This window comes from Sphaeramia orbicularis, chromosome 16 (genome assembly GCF_902148855.1).
Source record: "Sphaeramia orbicularis chromosome 16, fSphaOr1.1, whole genome shotgun sequence".
Classification (NCBI taxonomy): Eukaryota; Metazoa; Chordata; class Actinopteri; order Kurtiformes; family Apogonidae; genus Sphaeramia; species Sphaeramia orbicularis.
Genome location: NC_043972.1, coordinates 35358751 through 35383483, shown reverse-complemented (window position 1 = coordinate 35383483; position 24733 = coordinate 35358751). Strand labels below are relative to the sequence as shown.

General features: G+C 39.5%; 1 protein-coding gene across 1 annotated transcript; it reads left to right on the top strand.

The window, feature by feature from the left end:
• Window positions 1-535: 535 nt before the first annotated feature.
• Window positions 536-24589, top strand: chrnb2 (cholinergic receptor, nicotinic, beta 2). The gene is made up of 6 exons (XM_030157396.1): window positions 536-838; window positions 10731-10876; window positions 12091-12135; window positions 15788-15897; window positions 18054-19182; window positions 22171-24589. Exons 1-6 carry the CDS (start codon window positions 787-789, stop codon window positions 22321-22323), a joined length of 1635 nt encoding a protein of 544 aa, XP_030013256.1. The 5' UTR covers window positions 536-786; the 3' UTR covers window positions 22324-24589.
• The last annotated feature ends 144 nt before the right edge of the window (window positions 24590-24733 follow it).

Below are 24733 nucleotides of genomic sequence, written 5' to 3'. Positions count from 1 at the left end.
AAGTAAAATTAAACAGATTTTGAATGTCACAGCATAATAGTCCCAGAAAGAAAAGGCAGAATGGGGTTATTTACGCAGTTATTTTCACAGGCAAAACTTTTACATTTAATTGAATGTATAATTTAACTTGTTCTGTTCTAATTAATCCAATATATTGCAGTATTGGGCTAAAATATTTTGAATGCCGAAAAAAAAAAAAAACTGGTTAGCATCGTAGCTAAATTTCAGGGGATAATAAATATTAGTGTTGACAGATATAATTGGCTCAGGGCTAATGTTAAAAATAAATCACAAAGAGATAAAAGATGCCTTTAAGTTTGACAAGGTCACTGTATAGTCACTATTGAGCACCACAGACACTCTGGAAATGCCTACGGATGCTGAATATTATATGGTGATGTGTGACTTTGCGTGGAGAAGATACTGGCATCGCTAACTGAGCCGTGGAGCCTCTGAGGTATGCCACATCCCCACCTCCTCCCCCCTTTCCTCGCGCTCCGACGCGCGCCCCCCGCCCCGCCCCCGCCTCTCCGGCACGTCGCATCGCTGAGCGCCGTGTTCAGCGCGGACATCCAGCACCGCACGACCCAGCGCGCGGCTTACCTGGCTCCACCAAAATATTTGTATATCCCCGTGGATGTGTGGACCGACGGAGAGCCCTGACGTCACCATGCCAGGTAGAAAGTGAAGGCGGCTTTGGGTCGTGAGGAGGGGGGAGTATCACTGCGGGTGTGTTTGGGGTGGCCTCTCCATCCTGGTGAACACCTTTCGGGCTCGGACTCACGTATGATGATGGACGTGCGGCTGCCGCTGCTGACTCTGCTCGCCATTGCGGGAGGTAAGTAACTTGTCTGTTCATGGCTCCATCGATGCGCTTTTGTGTGCAGCGTTACCTTTACAGGCCAGAACCACCGTGCGTTTGAGCATTCACTGACTCTCAATAGGTTTCTTTTAAGTACTGAGGGAGTGAGTGGGAAAACAAAAGGAGTGGTTAGATGCTGTGGAGAGACAGAGGTGGAGAAAATGACTCTTTCATTGCTGTGTCACCATCTTTTTTTATAACAGCAACAACAGCAACGAGCGCGACGGAATGATGTAGTGGAGAAATATTGCCTACTCCATATACTGAATGCGCACAATACATGAAACGCAGTGGTTAATATCACTTATGTTATGCTTTTACAATTTAAAAGAAGCCTTTATCTTTGTGTCTGTGCTTGTCACTATAATATGCGTATAGAAACCTTACTCAGGTAATAAATAACATGTGGTAATGTGATATTCCTCTCAGTTAGCCTACTTGCGGGCTACATTTCTTTTGACTCAGCTTGGGGTAAGTGATCATTTGGCTACAAAATGAATAAGATATGGCACTTTTTAGGTTCAATAGGTTAATATAAATCAGCCTATTAAATATTGATACTGACTGATAGTAATCTATGATTTTCTGCCACTGATCACCTGAACTTAAATTATTTACACACACAACACAAAGGGAAGTGAGCAAGTGAGCATGCAATTTACAAAACATTACCTTTTAAAAAAAGACTTAAGGCCTGTTGCTGTTAATGCACCTCTACATTAGAGATACATTAGAAGGAGAAAGAAGGAAATTTTGTTATCAGCCACTTACCCCCCCCCCCCCCCCCCACTCTCATTAACACTGAGGTCTTGGATTGAGTGGGCAGGTTAATGAGAGGCACGTTCAGCTAAAAAACTTCAACATCCTGTCATCAAAGCACAAATGATGTGTCATTCAGAGTTACAGGAACAGCTTAAGACAAATAAATGGTCTTTTTGACTTTATAGAGGACATGCATTGAGTAGATTACTCCTTTAGTCTAGATACTGCACTTGGAGTAAATGAGGTATGTGTAAATGTAAAGCTATTAGGGTGTTTGGACATATTTTACCTCAGTAACTTGGCTCTAATTTGGTGTTAATTTCTGCTCAGTGAGCGTTTGCCCCAAGCAGAGCGGAAACACATCGGCTGATTGGGTGAATTACAACTGCCTTAATATTTTCAGCCAATCCATAGTAACGACAGGCCAGAGGCCAACTCAACGCCTCCAAGCAAAAGGACTGCCTGTCACTGCCTGTGTAGCAGTACATATAACTACACACTCAGAACACACCTCTATCCACTCACACACACATGCCTGGCCATCTGCCTGGCATTGACTAAGTGTTCATCATCACCCATGGCAACAACATGCTCCTGCTTTCTCTCTGTCACACATGCCCGTAGACTATCACTGTGTGTCTCACTCAGAAAGACACTTTTACACAACATAAAAACACACACAAAACAATAATAATGTGTTGTTTTTTGATTGAATCATTGATCAGTGAAAATCAAGATTTGATCTGTATGCGCTCGGTTCTTATGCATAAACGCTAATGTTTAGAACGTGTTCATGTTTGATTTTGCAGGTAATGTAATTATTTCCAATATATATGACAAATTCGCGGTGTCGTACAGATATCATAATATTAGGATTGCAATTAATGATTATTATTATTAATTTTATCCTTCATTTTTATATTGTGGTTGCTGATTATTTTTTTGAATTATTCAGTTAGTTTTTTGGGAAAATAGTGAAAAATATCAGTGATTCCCAAAGTCTAAGATGATATCCTCAAATGTCTTGATTGGTCTGTAAAATATTCAGATTACTGTCATAGAGTAAGTAAAGAAGCCAAAAAAAAAATCATTTAAGAAATTGGATTCACAAAATGTAAACTTTATTCTCAAAAATGATTAATACGTATGTGTAATGAGTAATTATTTAGACTCTAAACCCAGGGTCTTTATTACCTCAAAGAAGTCTTTAAAAGGTATAAAATTTGATATGGTAGGTCTTAAGTTATGTTGTCAAAAACTTGTTGGCTGTATTGTGTTTAAATGTGCCTGGGAAATGTCAAAACTGCAGTGAAAGTAACGTTAGCCAACTCATTTCCATATGTGTCAAACCCATAATTTATATTAATATTAGGGACTAATTATATTGAAATTAGGGACCAATTATAACTTTGCAGCCCCCGGACAGAAATAACTTGTTACGATGGGAATCAAGGCATTGGAGTAAATAGATACATTTTCCTAAATTCTAGGACTTGCCAATATGATCGTGAAATAGGCTGTGAAATTGGCATTCATTTCTGTTTAAGTAGTCTTAAAACGCCTTAAATTTAACATGTAGAAACCTGTAGGAACCCTGTAAACCATTTGGGTAACTTTCTAATGTAGGAAAGGCTCCATACACAATCTATATGCAAAAAACAGTTTTGACAGTTTTCATACTGCCATCACACGGTATTTATTTAAAACACCCTTATCATGAAAATACAGTTTTTTTAGACAGAATCTATTTAAGTTAGTAAGTTTTTTTTTTTTTACAAACTTATACTGAATCCAAGAACAGGATGTGAAGGGATAGTAAAAGTAGCAAAAAACTAGTTGAAAATTGATATAAAGTGTCACAAGTATTCATGAAAATGTAAGGTGGTGCATTCAGTTTTGTTGGTTGGTCATTCCTGGGTTCAAACAGAGGTATGTGCACTAAAACAGAAAATATTACCATTGTGAAATATCACTTTAAGGAGCTTCCTAAGCAGTGGAGCACTAATGAGTCATCATCCCTTAAGGGAAGAAATCTGATTAGCATCATCCTCAGAGACTATTAACATAGTCCACAGAAAAACACACAAAACACATGGTTAATACACACACATACATACCTGGAGCATGAAGTTGTATGAAACAGTAACATTTAAGAGCACTTACAAGGAGACACGGAAAATATGTATAACTGTAAAACTTGTGTTACAATATGTGCGTCGGCCTGGACTAAGATACAGTTGTGTTCACGTTAGCCAAAACACACACACACATACACACACACAGGTGAAAGAACTGTGTTTGTGAGTTTATGCCGTCTCCTTCCTGCACACACTCATTTATCCGAATCACGGTGTCAGAGTAAATATTGGTGGTGATAGAATGAGCCGGGGCGAAGTCATAACTTTGCACCTCCAGACACACAACAATACTTTCTTACATAAGACATTCAAATACACAGACTCTCTCTCAAACACGCACACTCACGGATGGAGCCTCACATTAAGCTGCTGTGCAAGGACGCTCAAGGACATCTCACCACCTGTCTTCGACTCTGCCGTGAGGATGTGGCCATCCTGTTGTGTGAGGAGGATGTCTCTTGTCATTTCCCCAGCAGGCCATGCATAATAAACAGGTCTGTGGTGCGGGGCTGACCTGATGCAGGGGTTACCAGATATAGAGCACAGTCTCAAACAGTCTCAAAGTCTAAATGTACTTGCTATGAACACTTAATGCAAGATACGTCTTCCACCTTTCTGTCTGCTCTTGTCATGTGTGACAATGTAAGTGGACGTACACGCCATAAATTTGTCCACTTGTCCCCTGTAAGTATGTGCGTAGTGAATATCAGCTAATCATTTCCTTGGCAGTGCTACAGTCTAGAAAGTTCTGCTCCGTCTGTTTTGCCTGTCATCACTTTTCTGCTGTTCTGTTCCAGCCCGCTGATCTCTGCAGCATCTCAACCTGCACATTACAACAGCCCTCCTATTGTCTCTGCCTCTCTCTCCCTCTCTTGCTGTCACTTGCAGTCTTTATCTCGCTCTCTAATTTTCCCTGTCTCTATCTCTTTGGACCGAGTCCCAATACACAGCGGCAACAGATTCAGACCTGCGATTAGATATGCACTGCAGACACACAACAGAGGACAGCATTATATGTGAGAACGTGTGTAAAACTAGGGGCTCTCATGTGTGATGTGTGCAGGACTGTGCTTGTGTGTGTGTGTGTGTGTGTGTGTGTGTGCGTGTGTGTGCGTGTGTGTGTGTGTGTGTGTGTGTGAGAATGTGCAGCAGTAGTAGTGGCTCAAAGCAGTGTGTGGCCCAGGAGATTAGAGTGAAGCACAGGGAGCACAGAGGTTTAATAGAAACTTAAGCAGTGGAGAAGAAGACACAGATAAGAGGTGTTTGGAAAGTTAAGAGTTTTAATTTTGACTTTGTCCAGGAATATTATTTAAAAAAAGGAAAAGGTTCACTTAGACAGAGACAGTCCTTGCATTGTTCAGATGCAGGTGGCTATGAAATTGCCTCAAGATAATGCACAACTTCCTGTGATCATACACAAAAGATAAAGTGGTTTTATCTTCTATTCACCGTAAAAATATCTGGCAGTAAAAAGTGCATCGTGATAAAGAACATTGCAATAAAATGAACTCGAAAAGTCTGCTTATCTACTCGAAGAATTATGCTTTTGTAAAGGGGAACATAATTTTTCTATTTCATGTAAAAAGCTATTTTTGTTACAGTTTGCCCTGGGACTTTTTCCAAGATAAGGTTTAAGTGTGTTTTCTAGGTGCATGCGTTGCTGAAAGGCAGAATGCTATCACTATGTGTCCACATATTACTTTCAGGCAGAAGGCCTCAGCCTCATGAGAGCATAGCCTCAGGATTTATGGGTAGCCACATAGTGCTCAAATAATCGCTGTTATGACTGGCATAATGCAGTTTAAATGATGTGTCTCATTGCAGTTCCTGAATTATGCACCACTATAGTTAGAAAGCCATACCATCTTTCATGCAGAAGCTATGCTCCTTGTGCCGTAAATAACACAAATAAACCAACCAGCAGATCCCTACTATAAGGATTTCAACACCACGACAGCGGGGTAGTGTACTAACTGCAGCCATTTGGTTCTATTTCAGTGGCTTTAAATTTAGCTGAAACACGTTTTCACACTTCTCACTAAAGCAGTGTCAGACTTATTATTATTAAATGTGAAAATATTCCAATCTAACCCACCTTTTTTCATAGTTTCACCTTTATGATAATAAATGAGATGTTCTCACTTAACACATCCATGAATATAGTGGATATTAATTGGATTAAAACATGTTTTCAGAACAGTAATGCATTCATGATAATAGAAATGTTTAAGAGTTTGTAAAATCAATGTTTCTGCAGGGGAATATATGATATGTATATCTCTGCATTTACACCTTACATAATGCAGTCATTGTGGTTTTATATTGTGCTTTTGAACCCTTTAGTAGTGCAACTTTTTTTCTCTCATTTTTCATTTTCACTTAGGAAATAACTATCAGATCTGGCTTTCTGTAAACACTTTCTGTGCTTTTAATTTCTGGAACTAAGCCTTATGTTAAGGTTGTGTGTATGTGTACTTGTATTAAGGTTTACTATGTAAAAATTAAATATGGTAGAAATGCACAATATACACAATTTGTACTTGTAGAAATACATTAATACATTCACATGGATCAAGGAGATGGCCTGAAATGCTGCACCTGTGATTATTACACGTCAGCTGTTCAGTAAAACATGCAATTACAGTATATGAACTCATACTGACTTGACATATAGTCTTGAGTTTAAGTTTGTGGAATTTGGCAACATCATAGCTTTCACTCTTAGTTCATCCACAGTGGGATGGCTTTGTTTTTAGAGTACTATGATATTGCAGCTGGGCAGAGAATCAATATTAATATCTCAGTTCTATGGCCACTACAGAGCCAATTGGGTGTTGCCAGTAGATCAATGGATCCCTCTGTTATTGATTTAAGAAGAGGTCCGAGCTGCAGCCAAAAAGCCTCTTTGGCAGAGAGCAGAGTACGACCCTACTTTCCCTCCAACCTTCCTCCTCATTTGAGTGAGCTGTATAAATAGAGATCATCACTATAATAGTCTTAGTGGGATAATTCAATTTAGCTCTCGCTTCACCCTCATTTTCCCCACATTTGTCTTTACAGCTTGTGTAGAAGTCTGGCCTCCGAGTAGCAGTGTCAAATCGAACAACAGATGCTGTAATATTTAATGACTGATCTTCTCACATGATCAGACAAGTTACTTTATGTGCACTGATTTCACATCAATCACAAATAACATTGATATCTGTTAGTATGTGAAGATCAATGACAAAGTAGAAGAAGAGAAACAAGTGCTGCTGTGAGGCAATCCAATACGATAAACATGGCTCCCATCGCGTCTGTTCCCGTGCTGTGTCACTGAGGTGTTTGTGGATGTGTGTTTGCATGTGCATGGTGGTGTGTAACTTCCCTCGCTCCAGGGTTTAATGGGGAGCCCTGCTGAAATATTCATAGTGTCACATTAAGTTTGCAATATTTTCACTGAAAAACAACCTGAGCTACCAGCAACATTACAACCACTCAGCTTGGCCTTTAGCGTGACACAGTGTCATGTTTGAAGACAGAGAAACATCAGTTTCTGTTCAGAGGCTTTAATAAGAGCCAAAGATGAGCCTCAGAGTTAACTTGTTTGTGCAGCGATCAGACCAGCGGGTGCAGACATTTTTTGCAGACTTTTTCTTAAGATAAGAAAAACTGGAATAGACTAAAGCTTTCCGTTTAGGTCTTTAATTTGTCGCAGTGCCATATAATATTAGGTTAGACATTTATCCTAAACATGTTTTATCTGTAGAATTTGACTAAAAATAAGGCACTAATAACAGGACAGTGCAAGTAATTTAAAGTCGCAACATTTTTTTTAAATACAGTATAGAAATACGGAACTTACAGAGATTAAAAAAGATAAGGGTAGAAATTTGTTACACCCACTTGAGAGTAAATATCTATTCTATTCTATTCTATTCTATTCTATTCTATTCTATTCTATTCTATTCTATTCTATTCTATTCTACAATGATGAACATGAACCTATAAAATATATGTATGCAACTCCTCTCAAATCCACACATGCATTATGATTTCATCCTCCAGTTTTTGGGATATTTTGTGACACCAGCGAAAGAAACCGGAAAAAAAACTGATGAAGATAACTATCTCTAAAATGCTGCAGCCTTGCACTTACTGTAGCCTCTTTTTGACTGTCTATGTCATTATCAATGGTTTTAAAGCCTTTTCCAGAGCTGATTCTGAAAAAAAAAAAAAGCCCAAAAAGAAAACACCCAAAGACGCATTTGCTATTTATCACAAAAAATCATGTCAACCAGCTCTCATCTGTTATGAGGTTTGGCAGCTTTAAGACCTTGTATTAAAAAGACCTAGCATAAAAAAATCGGTTTTTGCATACAAATTTGACAGGTAGTGGGGTTTCAAAAGTTAACATAATAATAGTCATAATGTCACCCTGTCAAGCACTGAAATTACGAATGTTTTACTTTATTAGAAACATGAACCATTGAACTAAACTTCTAAGTCAAAGTAAGAATAAATTAATCTGGAAATGAACATAAAAGTATCCATGAAAAGGTAAGGTCATCATTTGATGCATTATTTTTGCTCAAACTCAGTTATTCATGTTGGGATCTCTAATATTATTCGTCTTTTGCCACTACTTTAAAGTGATTTTAGTATTTGTAGAACATCATATCAGCTCTGATTAACTGATTTACTTCAAAGTTTGTTGATAAAGAAAAACTACTGGATATTTATTTATATTCTTTAGTACAGCCTTCAAGTTGTCTCATTCTTAGTTTGAGCTTATTACTATTTACATTACAGGCACAGCAGACACAAATGTGGATATTTTATGCTTCATCACTGTTTAAGTGAACTGTATTAGCGTTCTGTCTCATCCGGCACTGTTATTGCCTTGTGCTTCTGGGAATAATATACATTACTCATAAGGTCCAGGCGCAGACAGTAATGCTTATTTCCCACATGTGCACATGCACACAAAAGGACATGTACACATAAAAAACAAGCTGGCTTCCATGCACAATAAACAACTATAGAGCTACACACGTGTGTTGACAGGATGTGTATTGATGATGTTGCATTACTGAGGGAAGGGGCAATAAATGGACAGTGGCTGTCAGCGACGGTGAGATGGAGATAACAGGAAAGTGAGAAGGAGGGAGACAGTCAGGGGAAGGAGAGGAAAATATGGCCGGGTCAGATGATAGAAAATGGAGAAAGTGTCAGATAAAATGAGATGGAAGACACAAGACACACGAAATAGCAAAAGATAACAAAAAAGGGAAGCGGGGAATTGCGTGTTGAGTAAGGTGCATGAATAGAGTCTTCATTGATCCAGAGACAGAGGCTATCATTCCTGCTCAGTGAACACAGCAGTGCTACAGGGCACCAGGGAGGGGAGGAGGAAGGGGGAAACCAGGGGAAGGTAGTGGGGGAGGACAGCGTTAGAGGTTATTGCACAAATAGACACATTCATTGGTACGATGAATTGATATGAGTTTAATTTAACATTGTACCTTTGAATCTATATAGTACTAAATATCATGTCATACTACTCTCTTTTGATGAAGGCTTCTATTTACCTTTCTGTTATAATTCTTGGTCCTCAGTTTCTGTACAAAACATTACAAAAAAAGAGAAAACAAGTCAAATTTCTAAAAGCCTGAGGCGCAGTTGGTTCAAACCCCAAATATATTCAATAAATAATGATATAAAACTGGAAAATTACATAAAACAGAAAAATGCTCTCAATTCTCTCATCTGAAAAACTGAGCTCTGGAAGAGTTTGTGTGTCTTGCTTGATGGATGCAGATAACCCAGATAAATCTTGCATAAAAATGTATTAATTGATTCATGAATTGCAGTTCTAATACTGATGGATTTCATCGTTTCAGTTGTTTATATTCTCTCTGTTATTTTTGGGCTGATGGTATAGTGTAGGAGTGATTTGGGGCTGAAGTAGAGCTGTCTTTTCTATCCATCTCTGCATTCTATTTATTTTCATTTCATGTAATATATGCGTTTTGTGAGTACCTCCTAAAAATGTGTCTATTCATCACAGGGTCTCAAGAGTCTGTGCGTCTTCAGATTCAGCACAAATGGGAGCGGAATTTAGTCACGTCAGCATTTGCATGTTTATTTTTCTGCACCTTTAATAGCCTCTGAAATAGCAGGAATGAAAAATGACAACATGGGTACCAGGTTAACAGTAAGCAGCCTGTGTTTATCTTCTGGGGGAAAGTGTGAGGGAAAAGATGCTGCGGAGGACAGAGCAGATGCCAGAGAAGCAGGGAATGAACAGCAGCAGAGAAAAGAAGGAGGAGGTGCAGAACACAGTTGTTTTTCTTTTTGCCTCATGTTTCTTAGTAAAACGCTTCCTCTCCTGCGTGCGTTGTTGTGACAGCTCTGCCCGAACTCGGCCGCTCCACAGATACGACTACAGTCTGCTGCAGATGGAAGGATGGCAGACAGGAGGGAGGGATGGGGGGGGTGGGGCGACAGGGCGAGGAAAAGGATGTGAGAGATGGAGTGAAAATAACCTAAAGCTACAAAAGACTGGCAGTTGGGGCGCAACACAGCAGAGGAGAATAGATAGAGACAGAGCAGAGGCACCAAGAGACTGATAGAGACAGAACGGATAGCGATAGAGACATTCAGACTGGTTGACTCATTCTTATGATGTCAGATCTTGTAAGAAAAGTGTGTATCGAGTTGTGCTGACATGCTCCAGCCGGCAGTGATGCGTAATACCATGGTTCAAAGGATTTGCATACTCAATACACATAGATAGCGCCTTTTAAAGCTAACAGCGAGTGTAGTACAAACAGAACTCAACAATCCTATGCTGTACTGTATGTTTGCAGTTTACCTTTAAAAGTGTACTGCATTAACTGTCTTGTACTAATAAGGCCAAAACAGATGTGTGACTTACTTTATATCTGATGATGGAGTCAGGTAATGATGATGTGTTCTCATTACAGGCAGCCTCGGGGCAGACACAGAGGAGCGGTTAGTGGAGCACCTCTTAAACCCAGCCCACTACAACAAACTGATCCGACCTGCGACTAATGGCTCCGAGTTGGTCACTGTGCAGCTGATGGTGTCACTGGCCCAGCTCATCAGTGTGGTGAGTGTGCACGCTGTTGTTTGTTAGAATCTGTGTGTACCTGTCGCACCGTGAGGATGATCCAGTGTAATTCTCATAATTTAATTTGGATCACACACAAAACCAAAGGATCATAATAATTACATCCAGAAGGCTTTTGGAAGGCGCAAAAACTGCACTAATGCTGACTAATTCTCTTCATGTTCCTGTTGGAGACTTGAACTTAAATTGATTTCCTGACTCCGCTAGGATTTGTATTAAAGTCTCACTTTTACAGCTGCATCAAAAATCATTTACTTTGATCTACTATATCAGTCCTTTGAGTAAATAATGGGTCTTTCAGTTTAACCCATAAAGACCCAAACATCCACTGGTGACCCAAATCATTTACTAATCTAAACTGTTCAATACCCATTTATCCACTAATCCTATCAATCCATATAAATAATTGGTATAAAATGCACTTTGTCATCTTTTCATGGTCATCAGATATGACCCTTTTGGATGTTCAGAGGCTCCGTAGTGAACGTGGAAACACTGTCATCTTCTACAAGATTGATTCACCAGTAAAACCCATGGAGTTGAATCAATGACAGTGAATGGACACACAGTTAATGATACAGTTTACTGAGAATGTCATTTTTTCTTCAGTTTTCTCTGTTGAGATATAATAACCTTTGGATTTACTCTGAATTTTTATGAACATCTAAATTAAATATAGCAAATTAAATACAGGAATATACGTGATTCCCAGTAAAAAAAAAAGGTAAAATACAGAGGTAATATTTTAATAAATGGTGATAAATCAGATGTAGAGAAGAGATAAATTTATTTGGGAACTGACACAAAAGTAGCACTGGGTCTTTATGGATTAAGGACATTCCTTTTTTCTGGCTTTATAAATAAATATAAATATATAAATATCATTTTACTCCCCAGGTTAAAATGTATATGATGTGTCTGCATCGCTGTTGGAGCTTCATAGAGTCTTAGAAATTAAGGCACATCATTTCACATTTAATACAGGACATCTGTGTTGTGAATGAAAGAGTGCATTAGTAGGCAGAAGACTGAGTTGCATCATGCTTAACTCATCCTGTATAACACAATATCACTGTCTCTATTACTCTGATTTTAATTATTCTTTTTTATAAATGTTTTGTTGCATTGCTGTAATGTTCAGTCACCTTTAATTTTAAGTTTTTTAACATCCACATCTCCCTCCCTGTCTGCAGCACGAAAGGGAGCAGGTGATGACTACCAATGTCTGGCTAACACAGGTAAGACATTCTGCTCTTAACGTCCTGCAAAAAGAAAGCCGCAACATAAGAGCAATGGGGCAGTTATTGGAAGGGAAATAGCGTATTTTTGTGTTCCATATGTTTGGCTGGTGCTGTGTCTGCCTGTGTCTAATCCTGCCTCGAGTCATGTGGAGCAGCAGCTCTGTGAACTGACAAGTCTGAAGTGTCAGATACACACCGTGAGAGACATCAAACAATACATGGCCTTAAAAATCCGACAGCTAAAATATGAGAAAAGAAAGCAAGAAACTGTGATTGTTCTATTTTCCACCTGAAACACAGATAAGGGATGACATGAAAGCACACAGTATAAATGCTGAGCCTCTTTTTCTCAGCAGGTGAGTTGGGCAGTTTTTTATATTTGTGAGCCAATGTGATGCCACTATAACCTGACCTTTTTGAACTGTTGAATAATCTGACTCTGACTGAGCTGTGACCTTCTTCTACATCGCTGGTTCTTTGTATACTTACAGCTGGGACCTACAACATGCTAGAACAAGTATGTATACATGTTTAAATAAAAACGCACCCACTCACATATGTGCTAAGGTGTTAAAATAAGCAGACATATGTTTGCTTTTACCCTATGGCACAGAAATTCAGTTCATATACAGCCGAAGTGCAGATCCAATTATGTCTTGCAATAAACATTATTGTAGAACACATTACATTTGCTACAAATAACCTGTGACTTCTTTTGCCTTTTTTGAATGGAGCAGAGTTAGACTATGTAAAATCTAGGACAGTTTAGGTGCTTTGTTAGGGCTAAGAAAAGATTGAGCTTTGCTTTAAATAAGAATAAATACATTGGAGGTATTTTTTAAATCATAAATTTGCTGAATTTTTCTGAATTAAACCCAGCACTGGTATCTTTCTTTAATGTGTTGCTATCAGTCCCTGAAGCACAAAGGGTTTAATAGTGCTAGATATAGTCAAAACTAACTAATGAATTTAAATCAAGCTGGCTGATCTTTTGGTGGGACATGAAGAATTTTTATATATATATATATATTTATATTCGGAGCAACATTTTTGCCAGACTCAAGAAAGAAGGAAATATATATGCACTTAACGTGTTTATTAAACACTTTCAACAGTTTCAACAAAACAAATTAAAACAGCTGTTCCATCTTGGGTTTTTTGTACTAGAATTTCCATGAAACTGGGTTTATTTTGGTATCTGGCAATTCGTCAGCTTTTTAAACATAATAATAGAAGAAAAATTAGACTTATTTCCCATATTTCCAGGATGTACCTAATGATGACCTCAGATAGATACAAAAAAAAGTATACTCTAGCTCTGAGCCATCCCAAAATTAATGCATTTTTAATAAAATATTGGGGCCAAAAATAGGACCAAAATTGGGACAGGAAAAGCTACTTAAGTGTCAGTGCATTTGATCCAGAAAACTTCACTTGAAATGGTCTTGTATAGTCCTATGAAGACACTGTATTAAATGTGATGCTCTTAGTGGTTTTTCTAATACAGACATGCAGGTTTTTCATAAATCAGCAGTCTCATTCCAGGTTTCGTGCTTAACCCATCATGTCCGCTCCCACCTGCCCATTTAAACACAAAAAAATCGTGAGTGATTTTGCAATAGTGGTCATTTTTGTGAAACACTCTGCCTTGCATATTTACTTCGATTCCCAAAATGTACCTGTGAGAGAATAAAAAGATATTCGATCAAATAGTAGTGCATAATTTTCGTGTCCTTTTTACTTGGTTACGTCGGGGTAATCATTGCAGAATCATCCGCGTACTGCTGGAATACTGACTAGTCGTAATTTCAGGGAAAAACTCAGATATCACGGAGTTGTCTGTGGATTTGCCTTGTGTAACAGTGTGGGTATTGGGGAAAAAAACCTGAAAGAAAAGGACGAGGGAGTTCATTATAGAAACCTGGTGTATGTGTTTCATAGAAACTCCCATATACACATATGTGATATCCTTCTCTAAATTGTCATATTCCCGCTCAGTACGACTGCTTGCTTTGTTTACAGAACATGCATCAGTCATATTTCACAACACAATATACACTTTAATATTAACTAACCCTGAGGCTTAGATGTAATAGTAGCATAGTTTTTTCTACTTGGTAGAAGGCCTACTAGTAGTTCATTAAAGAAAATGTGTGTGCATGTAGAATACTTGACCATCTGTCAAGCAAAACACTGTAACAATTCACAAGATGCTGACATGTCCAACAGCCAGTAAATGCAGTAAAATGTGTCTACACACACCAGTTAGATATAGGCCTATGTTTGACAACTTTGCATGATTCACTCAATCACTGGCTGTGTTCTGTAGCAAAAGCCATGCCGTTCTATAGTTCCCACTGTATAGTCATACCTTCTACATCATACATACCTTCTGTGGCTACCCGTCTGTTTTCCATGCACACCCAAATGCTGCCTGAATAGACAGTTGTCTCGTCATGATTATTAGACTTTATGCTAGTTATAAATGGTGCGTGCACAGACAACCCTTCTCCCTTCCTCCAATAAAAGACATAGGAGAGCCGCGGGGCGCAAAAATTAGCACCCAAGCACCACCCACAAGTGTAAACATCACATTCCAAAAAGAATCAAAACAACCAGATAGCAAATAGGTCTGTTCAAAGCACTACTGGTGTATAGCTCAGTAGGTGATGCTTTCTACTATGAAGTAGAATACCGGGGTTTGAATCCCAGCCAAAGCAGTGATGTTTTCCTGCAAATTTTCAAACAGGGAGTGCGGCGCTGAGGGCGCCGGTAGGTAAATCCACCATTGCATTTTGAATTAAATGAATTAATAACAGTATTGATGCAAAACATAATGCCATTATGTTTACTGTAAAAATGAGGAGATATGATTACTTTAGAATGATTATGAATGTAGGTCTAGGTCACACACAGATTAAATTCAATCTTTCATGTACACTGTAATAACACAGATGCTGTATTTTCAGTTACATTGTTTACACACATGTTCACACGCTCACACTTGCACCTGAGCTAGGTAGGATTTACAACATGTAATGTAGCGTAGACTGGCAATCAGTACACTATAGATCCCTTGCTTTCTGCAAGAGGGGGAGCCAAGGACAGTTGTCCTGAGCCAAGACAGGCTGTAATGGCCATAATGCATCAACGTCTAGCATGAGCATAACAGCTCCAAATGGCCCTAACATAGAAGAACAAGACACAGCTGCTGCTTTCAGGTCACAGAGTGTTCAGTATGGCTATGTTAATGATTGATCCACACGATAATGTGAGTTCTTTTACAAAAGGTTAGACAGAGGACTATGCTGTCCATTTAGACACCTGCACAGAGACACAGGATTGATCTTACTGTAGTCATTTTAATCATTTTTATTGGTTTGTGGCTTTGTGTATTTAAAAGAACATCTGACATGAGCACTTTCCTTTCTCTCTCTGGCTTTTAGTGAAAATTATGATGTAAGCGTAGAGGGGACAGACAGCACAGGATGTTCCCTGTGCTTACGTGGCTTGTGATGTGTCTAATTGACCGCCGTTTGACCTAATCGGATTGACAGACATTCTCCTCTTTGCTTCTCTTAAGATGTCTTATTGCTGTTGTTTGACAGTTAAATGAATGATTAAGCATTGTGTTTTTACTGGCCCACAGGAGTGGCAGGATTATCGTCTGACCTGGGTCCCTGAGGAGTTTGATGGGATGCTGAAGGTCAGACTGCCCTCAAAACACATCTGGCTGCCTGACGTGGTGCTCTACAACAAGTGAGTCATCCGTTCACCCTCCTGCTCTCACTTCAGAAGGCTCCCAGTAGACACACACACAGGCTCATGGATGCATACATACTCACAAAATATACAGAAACACTCAGTTCTCATTCTAAACCTAGGTTTTAAAGCCAAGTCCCTGCTGATTCAATGCAGCTGCCACCATTGTAAGTCACTTTGGATAAGAACATCTATTAAATACCTGAAGTTTAACTGTTTAACTGTGTAACACATGCAGGCCAGCCACACATGACTGGATCCGTCCACTGCTATTTACTCATATAGCTCGTGCTACATTAGCATGCCTCCAAGTCTCATGAGACACTTCAAAGATGGAGTCATCTGCACAGCACACAGCTACTGTAGATAAACACAGATACCTGCACAGTAGATATGCACAGGGACTGATAGTAGACATTTAAAAAACCATATGATGATTATTTAAGGAGAAAAAGCTGTGTCAGAAATGACTCTATGACTTTATAAGAAAGCAATGACTGAACATCTTAGAAAAAGTAATAAATGCCTTAAAATTAAATAAATAACTCTGATGACTGAACGTCAAAATGACTAACCAATAACCCTGGGAATTAAAAGGGAACAAACAGTAAAAATCTAGATGGGAGTGATTGTTTTTAGCTATTATTTCCCCTCAATGTCAGTATTTCAGGTTGACATGCCTAAAATTAGCCATCAGCCACAATCACAACTAAGTTTTGTCAGTGCTGACAGGCAATATAATGTCCTATTGATTAGAGTTAGTTATATAAACAGATTAATCTGTCAACAAGAATACATTTACAGTGATTCAAACACTGAAGCACTGTTTCAGTTGTTTGATATTTAGATTTTGGGGAAATTGTACATGATTACCTATATATTTAAAGGTCTGTTTAAAGTTTGGATGGTTTACATATGACATAATCTTAATTTTTAAAACAGAAACACTAAATCCTGTTTTGTTAGTTTTTAAATAGAGTTTGACCACTCGTCTTAATGTAATGGAAACTGTGTGTCAGCCTACAGTATGTAAATCAGAGTAGAGTGATCTGTCTGGCCTTCTCCTCTTTCTTTCCCTGCTTCAGTCCTAGCTTTACTAAAGATTAAAAGATCCCTGACCCACCTCAGTCTAGATAAAATGATCCTTTTAATCCCTGATCACATACTGAGGTCAGTGTTTTCCTAAATGTCTTTTCTGCTACTTCAGACATCTTTCAGTTACTTAAAGAGGAGGATTAGCTCTGAATGCATTAGTAATGACAGTGACTAATTTGAAGTCTTAATTTAATTTTGTGGCTAAATTTGCAGGAAAGAGGTTTTTTATATCATGTATTTCAGTAGGTGGGTCATTTGTGAAATTACTGATGGAAGGCTAGGTTAATGCTCTTGTGTATGCAACATCCCACAGCTTAAGACATCATTAATTCTTCCCAAATCTAAAGTAAAATGGAAATTCAATCTATAGCTTTTCTGCAGTCAGTGTTAGCTGAGTAGTGACTGAAGTGACTCATTTGAGATGTTCATCCTGACCCAGTCTGACCTGTGAGCCGTGTTTCTTGTCTAGACTGTACGTTCATTCGGTCCTTCTTCCTTTTTTCCGGTGTTTGTATAAGCTTGTGTGTCACCCTGCTGCCCCAAGACACCTCAAAGACACCTTAGTCCAGTCAGTTTCACATTCACACATGTGTCTGTGTGTGTGTGTGTGTGTATGTGTGCACGCGTGCATGCATGTGTGAGTGTGTTTGTGTGTAAGGGTGTGCGTGCGTGTGTGTGTGTGTGTGCATGCGTGCGTGCATGAGTGTGTGTATGTGTGTACGTGTGTGTGTGTGTGTGTGTGTGTGTGCGCAGCTTGGTGTCCTTAATGTGTGTGTCAGTGCACCTGGTGAACTGTAGCTTGTCTAAACCCTAAACATATGTCATCTCTGGAGACCAGACAAATCTGTATCTTACCACTCAGATGGTAACATTGTTTTATAGAGCTTTTTACTTAACAGATATTATGCAATGAGGTGCATGAGCATCATGCCCACCATTTCTCAGGGGAAACAAAGCCGCTTATTAAACTTTTTGTTTACATTGTTTTATTTCTAGTTAAATGATCACATAAAAGTTTTTGTTTTCCTGACACTTCTCTTTTCTTTCTTATCTCTTAGCGCTGATGGAGTGTATGAAGTATCATTCTATTCTAACGCCGTGGTCTCCTATGATGGTAGTATCTTCTGGTTGCCCCCTGCCATCTATAAATCAGCCTGTAAGATCGAGGTTAAGCACTTCCCATTTGACCAGCAGAACTGCACGCTACGTTTCCGCTCCTGGACCTACGACCGCACAGAGATTGATCTGGTGCTCCGGGCTGATGTAGCTAGCATGGATGACTTTACGCCCAGCGGGGAATGGGACATCATTGCCCTTCCAGGCAGACGAAATGAGAACCCAGCCGACCCCACCTACGTGGACATCACTTATGACTTCATCATCCGCAGGAAGCCTCTTTTTTACACCATTAACCTCATCATCCCCTGTGTACTCATCACATCTCTGGCCATCCTGGTCTTCTACCTGCCCTCTGACTGTGGAGAGAAGATGACCCTCTGCATCTCTGTGCTGCTCGCCCTCACTGTGTTCCTGCTGCTGATCTCCAAGATCGTCCCACCCACTTCACTAGACGTCCCTCTTGTAGGGAAGTATCTGATGTTCACCATGGTTCTGGTCACCTTCTCTATTGTCACCAGTGTGTGTGTGCTCAATGTACACCACCGCTCACCCACCACACACACCATGCCTCCTTGGGTTAAACTAGTGTTCCTTAACAAGCTTCCAGCTCTGCTGTTCATGCGGCAACCAAGAAACAGCTGTGAACGCCAGCGGTTGCGTCAAAGAAGGAGGGCCCAGGAGCAGAAGGAGGGCGGGCGTGGTGGAGAGGCGGGGGCTTTGATGGTGGGCCTTGGACTGGGTAGCGCTGGTGGGAATGGAGGGGCAGCTTCCACAGGCGTGTTTAACAAAGACGACAGTGACCCTTGTACCTGCTATGTGAACCGGGCATCTGTTAAACAGTTTGGGGGAGATCTGGGAGGTGCAGGAGGGGGGTCCATGGATGGTCTCAACAGAGTGAGGGAGGGCCGGGAGGGGAGTGCTGGAAATATGCCACGGGGAAAACCAGCGGCAGGAGGTCCTGCTCTGACTCAGGCTCTGCTGGCTCAAGCCTGTCCAGGCTTTGAAGAGGCTGTGGAAGGAGTACGCTTTATTGCCAACCACATGAAGAGCGAGGATGATGATCAGAGTGTGAGTATTAAACACTATTATCTGTGTAAACGTAGTACACTCTAAGAAATGAAATGTTGGAATTTATTAAAAATGTTATGCAACTTGTTCCACGAAACATGGTTATTTAAATGTAAAAAGATGTTGCAGTTAATTGCAAATATAACCTACTAATAATAAATCCAAAGTAACTGTGTCAATAAATCTAAATTAAGGTGTTACTTTAATGCTACAGCTTAAGAATTACATTTTCTAATTAACAGTACTGATTTGGATTTACACACATTTTGTTGTAATGAGTGATGAGAAGTCTGATTCTTTTAACTAGCTCGATTCTTTTGGTTCATTTGTCTGTTGCAAATAGATTTCGAATCGATTCACCAATTAAAAAAAAAAAAACATCCAGCTGGCATTAGTTGCAAACTTTGGGGGCCAAACTGCCAAGTGTATGTTTAACCCAATGCACCACTTGACGTGCCTAAGTATCAAGAGGTCTAGCACTTAATATCTCTCTTCTGTCCATCTATGAATTATCTGTCTATCTATTAGATCTAATAGATAGACGGACGGACGGACGGACGGACGGATAGATAGATAGATAGATAGATAGATAGATAGATAGATAGATAGATAGATAGATAGATAGATAGATAGATAGATAGATAGATAGATAGATAGATAGATCTACATCTTTTTTTAGATTTATTAACGCAATTACTTTAGATTTATTTGCAGGTTATCTTTGCAATTAATTGCAACATCTTTTACATTTAAATAACCATGTTTTGTTTATTTCTTAGAGTATATTAATAGTATCTGGTGCTCCATATTTGTGTACTGCATTCCAATACCAATATATTCTCTGATATGATTTTTTTCTACTTGAAACAATCTCTGTACTGGACAGTATGAAACATATTAGGATGGAAGAGTAACGATTCAATGTATTATGATACACTTAAATATTGTAAAATGTGATTTTACAAAAACTATCATAGTATTTTTTTAAAGATGATATCACTATAAAATGCACCAAAATATTTTATTCAGATTAGAGGCAATACCTGAGTTTAAAGGTCAAATGAGTGTAGATAGATTGTGATGTAGTTTTCTAGCAGCACAAATGAGCCATAGATCTTTGGTAAAACATGGCAGTGTCATGAAAAACCCTGAATGTGTCTGTGATCACATTAAATTGTATTATGAATCTACTCTCCTGGTTTTCAAGGAAAATGTACAGAATGCTAATTATTTTGAGGTGCTTATGTTTTCAACCCAAACATCCACAAAAAAAATACAGAAAAGTTTATTTTTTCTGCATGTTTAACATAGTACCTCTCTCTGCTGTATGTCACTTAATCCCAATATCATCGTATAATTTATGTTGTTTTTACTCTTTTTTTGTTCTTCTGGTTGGGCTATGTACCAATAGTCATGTGACCATACAGACCTGGTACAACATGACTGAATAACCCTCTACAGTAGCCACTAAAAGCACGCTTTACCCTCCACACTTTACTTTATTAACCCATATGACACATCTCATGAGATAATAACTCTGGTTCACACCAAATCCAAGTAGGTGACAGTAATATACCATAATGATGGCTGCCCCCCGCTATAAAAAGGACAAGAAGAGGAAGTATGTTCTGAGCTGCTATAGAAACATTATGGCATAATATGTCAGATTCCATGAAAGAGGACCTTCTCCTGTAGATATAAACACCTCATTCTCATAGAAAAAAGACAACGGTTTTTATTTTCAGCTTATTATACATTAATCAATACATAATTATAATTGTGTTCAATTTCTGCAGTTATATCCCCCTTAAATCCCCCTAAAGCTTCACACACTGGACCTTTAATTTGCAGTCTTTGGAGATTATATGTAATTGAACAGGCTTACATTGCAACTGTGATTCCATTTGATTTAATTGTATCGCCCTAATATAGACTGTTAATTAAAAATCGATGGTGTTTTTTTTTTCTTTAGAATCAATGATGTAGTATTTTTTATGCTCTGTTATATCGGCACTTTCCCCTAGATATGAAAAATGAATTTCCCCCCTATCTGTGATCTGGATATTAGGCTGTAATATTGACCTGCTGATGTATCATTTAGGCTCCGTTCCCATTAGAATAATTTATTACTTTCTATGTGGAAGACATCATATCATATTTCATTTTTCCTTTTATGTGAGTGTGTTATTAGCCATTAGTGTGTGTGTGTGTGTGTGTGTGTGTGTTATGAGCCATGTGCAGCACAGATCTGTCCTTTCTTTGGCGTATCATGTTCTGTTGAGGATAGAGCTGCACAGCGGTGCCGTTTCAGCTCTGCCATTTGAAACGCATGGGGGACTACACCAGAGCATAAGTGAAGAAGACAGATCTAGTGACGCAATCATCGCCCTCTGAATATTCAACATAGACATGTAATTATAGCAGTGGCATGACGTGTGCATAGAGGAGTACAACCAGAAAAGAGCTGGAATAGAGGAGGTGAGACATAGAATGAGGGTGGCATTTTTTTTATTTCTCACCCCCCCAGGCATCACAAGGGGCCGGGCATCTCTTCAGAAATGAAAGAAACTGACATGGAATTAACAATCCTCTTTAATTCTGTCCATCATTTTCTTAGTTACCATTCTGTCACCATGCCAACCATATTAAAATCCTCCTTCTCCTGGCACAGTGCATGGTTCATCAGGCTTTCCCCTGGCCCTTCTCCCCTCCTCCCCCAATCGTCATCATAAGGGTTACAGTATCAGCACGTCACTATCGTATCTCTCACGTCCTTCCCGTGCTTCTCCTTGACTTGTGCTGGACCTCATCAGTGCTGTGCGGCAGGATGAGTCTCTGCTCGCATTAACTCTTCACCTCCATTAACCCAACCGTAGGCAAAAGCAGGGGCGTAGATAGATGGAGGAGCCATGGGTATGAGAGAGTGTGATTCACCTTAATCTTTCTTTTTATGACATCTGAAAAAACCTTGTCCTCCTCCGTCCACAGGTGAGCGAAGACTGGAAGTATGTTGCCATGGTGATCGACCGCCTCTTCCTATGGATCTTTGTGTTTGTGTGTGTGTTTGGAACAATGGGCATGTTCCTGCAGCCGCTCTTCCAGAATTACACAGCCAAGACCATCACCAGTACACCAGGCTGACCATCCTGAGGCCACGGACTCGCTGATGGACAGCTCCTCCCAATCAATCAGCATGAGGACAAGGCTGAAGGTGGGGGGAGCAGGTCTGGCTTTTATTGTGTCTTTGGAACTGGAAACAGAACAGGAACTGAACAGTGATCACGCCCATTACCTTTATAATAACGATTTTTGCAATGAACTGTTTTTCTTGTATGACGAAAAAGGAAAAACCATCATACTCCTACTACCTGCAGTTTTTTGTCCAGATGTTTTATGGACTGACCTCCCCCTTCTGGTTGACAGGCCCCTCCCTGCTCTCCTCCTCAGGTAGCCAGGGAGGGAGGATGCCCTTATTTATTCCGTGTTGAACCTTACGCCAGCCAAACAATTTTATCTGCCCAGTGCTGACTGCTTAATTGTCACATGACATGCCCGCCTTCAACTACGAGAGACCTTACCTGTTTGCAGTTCTGACCGAAGAAAGTAGGAGCTAGTCAGAAAGGGAAGGGAAGTTCATATCAAGGTTCTGATATATTTATTTTATTTTTTCAGAAATCCACAATGTCAGTAAACTGATTCAGTATATTTTATCATAGCCTAGCAGCTTACCACAGTATAGCATCAAGTATATATTATTAAGATTTCTCTATATGTTAGCTCATGCGAGGGTCTGTTGCTGATAGAAAGGCTATGGTGTGTGTTGTATGATTGTATAGATTAAACAAGAATGTGATATAAACTGTAATACACAGCCTGTGATGCGCACACTAACACAATATGTGTACAAGCAACAGCAGATTACAAAGGAGTTTAATAAATACAAAGAGGATATGTATATTAAAGGAAGTTCCAGGATGCATTATTAGATGAAAGTAAAAGGGATAAAGTAATAGATTTTGCATGGACAGTTTTTCCGTAGAGAGTTATGCACAATAAGTAGAGTACAGCAACAGCCGGCTGTGCCAGAGTGCTCAGCTGCAGACAGATGAGTTTAGCTCTGAGCCAAGATGGTGAAAATAACCTCATATATGACCGACAGTGAATATCAGAACATGATTTTTCTATGAAGGAAGTTCTCAGAGCTCACTGATGGGCAAAGATCGGTACTGGCAAAAGTCAATTAATTTAAGTGTGTCGTGGAGAAAAGGGGTTTTTAGTCATGGAAATTAAGCTTTTGTGTGTATTAATATGTGATTTCACAACTGTTCATTTCTGTCATTGCTTTGATACTGATATCAGAGTAAAATGCCTCTCCTCTCCTCTCCTCTCACTTCATGTATGTACTTTTCTGAAAGTATGTTTGTATGTGTGTGTGTGTGTGTGTGTGTGTCTATATGTGATCCATACTGTCACATATGATCACATCTGTCAGATACAATGATCAGGACAGCATGTGTATGTCAGCCCTACTCTATACCTCTCCCTCTTCTTCTCTGGTCTTCCATGGACAAATACATGTCATTTTGTCCAATCAGAATACTGATAACCTACATACCCTACACACCTGCTCTCTTTTAATCATGAAATGGCTGATTTGTCATATTTTCACAACCCTCCAGGTCTGCTGACAGTGATGCAAAAGGTCTTTTCAGGCACACAGAATAAACTGAATAAATTAATATTTCAGTACAAAAGAGAGAAAGGACAACAGGATCAACGCTGATGCAGTCATGCCCGGTAATAAGTCACAGGTGCAAAATCATAAGCAGAAAAGATTACGCAAAGGGTGATACATGGAACTAAATATTGTTTGTGTTGAAGCTGAAGAACAATAGACTGAAAAATTACAGCAAGAGCAAGCACAATTCCCACAGTGAGGAGTAAAGGAGACTCTACAGACAAAGGACTGTTACTGCTGATGCATATGAAAGCCACTATAAACCGCTGAAAAAATGGCGCCTAGTACTCAGTCACTGTCACTCTGTGAGAGTTTCCCCGTCTTTTTATGGTCATGTGGCCAAGACTGCAGTCCATCTCAGTTCTGGACCAGGAGTCTCTTCTCTTTTTCTGTCTCTGTGTCTGGGGGACGGGAGTACCCAGGGAATTCCCAGCAGATCCTGAAAAAGTGTGAAAAGCCTATCGGACACCTGTGAAAAAAAAAAAAAAATGTGGGCTGCTCCACACGGACAGTGTTGTCCACTCTATCTCTCTTTGACCTTTCCACTTGCCTTCCTTTCTCACTTCCTCTCTCATTATACTCCCTCATTTTTCACCCTCTACTGATTCTCAGATCTGCTCCTGTGCACACCTTAATCAGTCCAATAAAGGTTGTAGGTTCAGATTAATCAAACTATGCGTCTATGTTGCATGTTTTCACACCCCCACTTGCACATATTTCCTATGTAGCCTTTAAAGTAGGGCATTACACAAACTTCCCATTAATCTTACACCACAGCAGAGAACAGAAGAAAGAAATGTTTCCTGGCTTTCT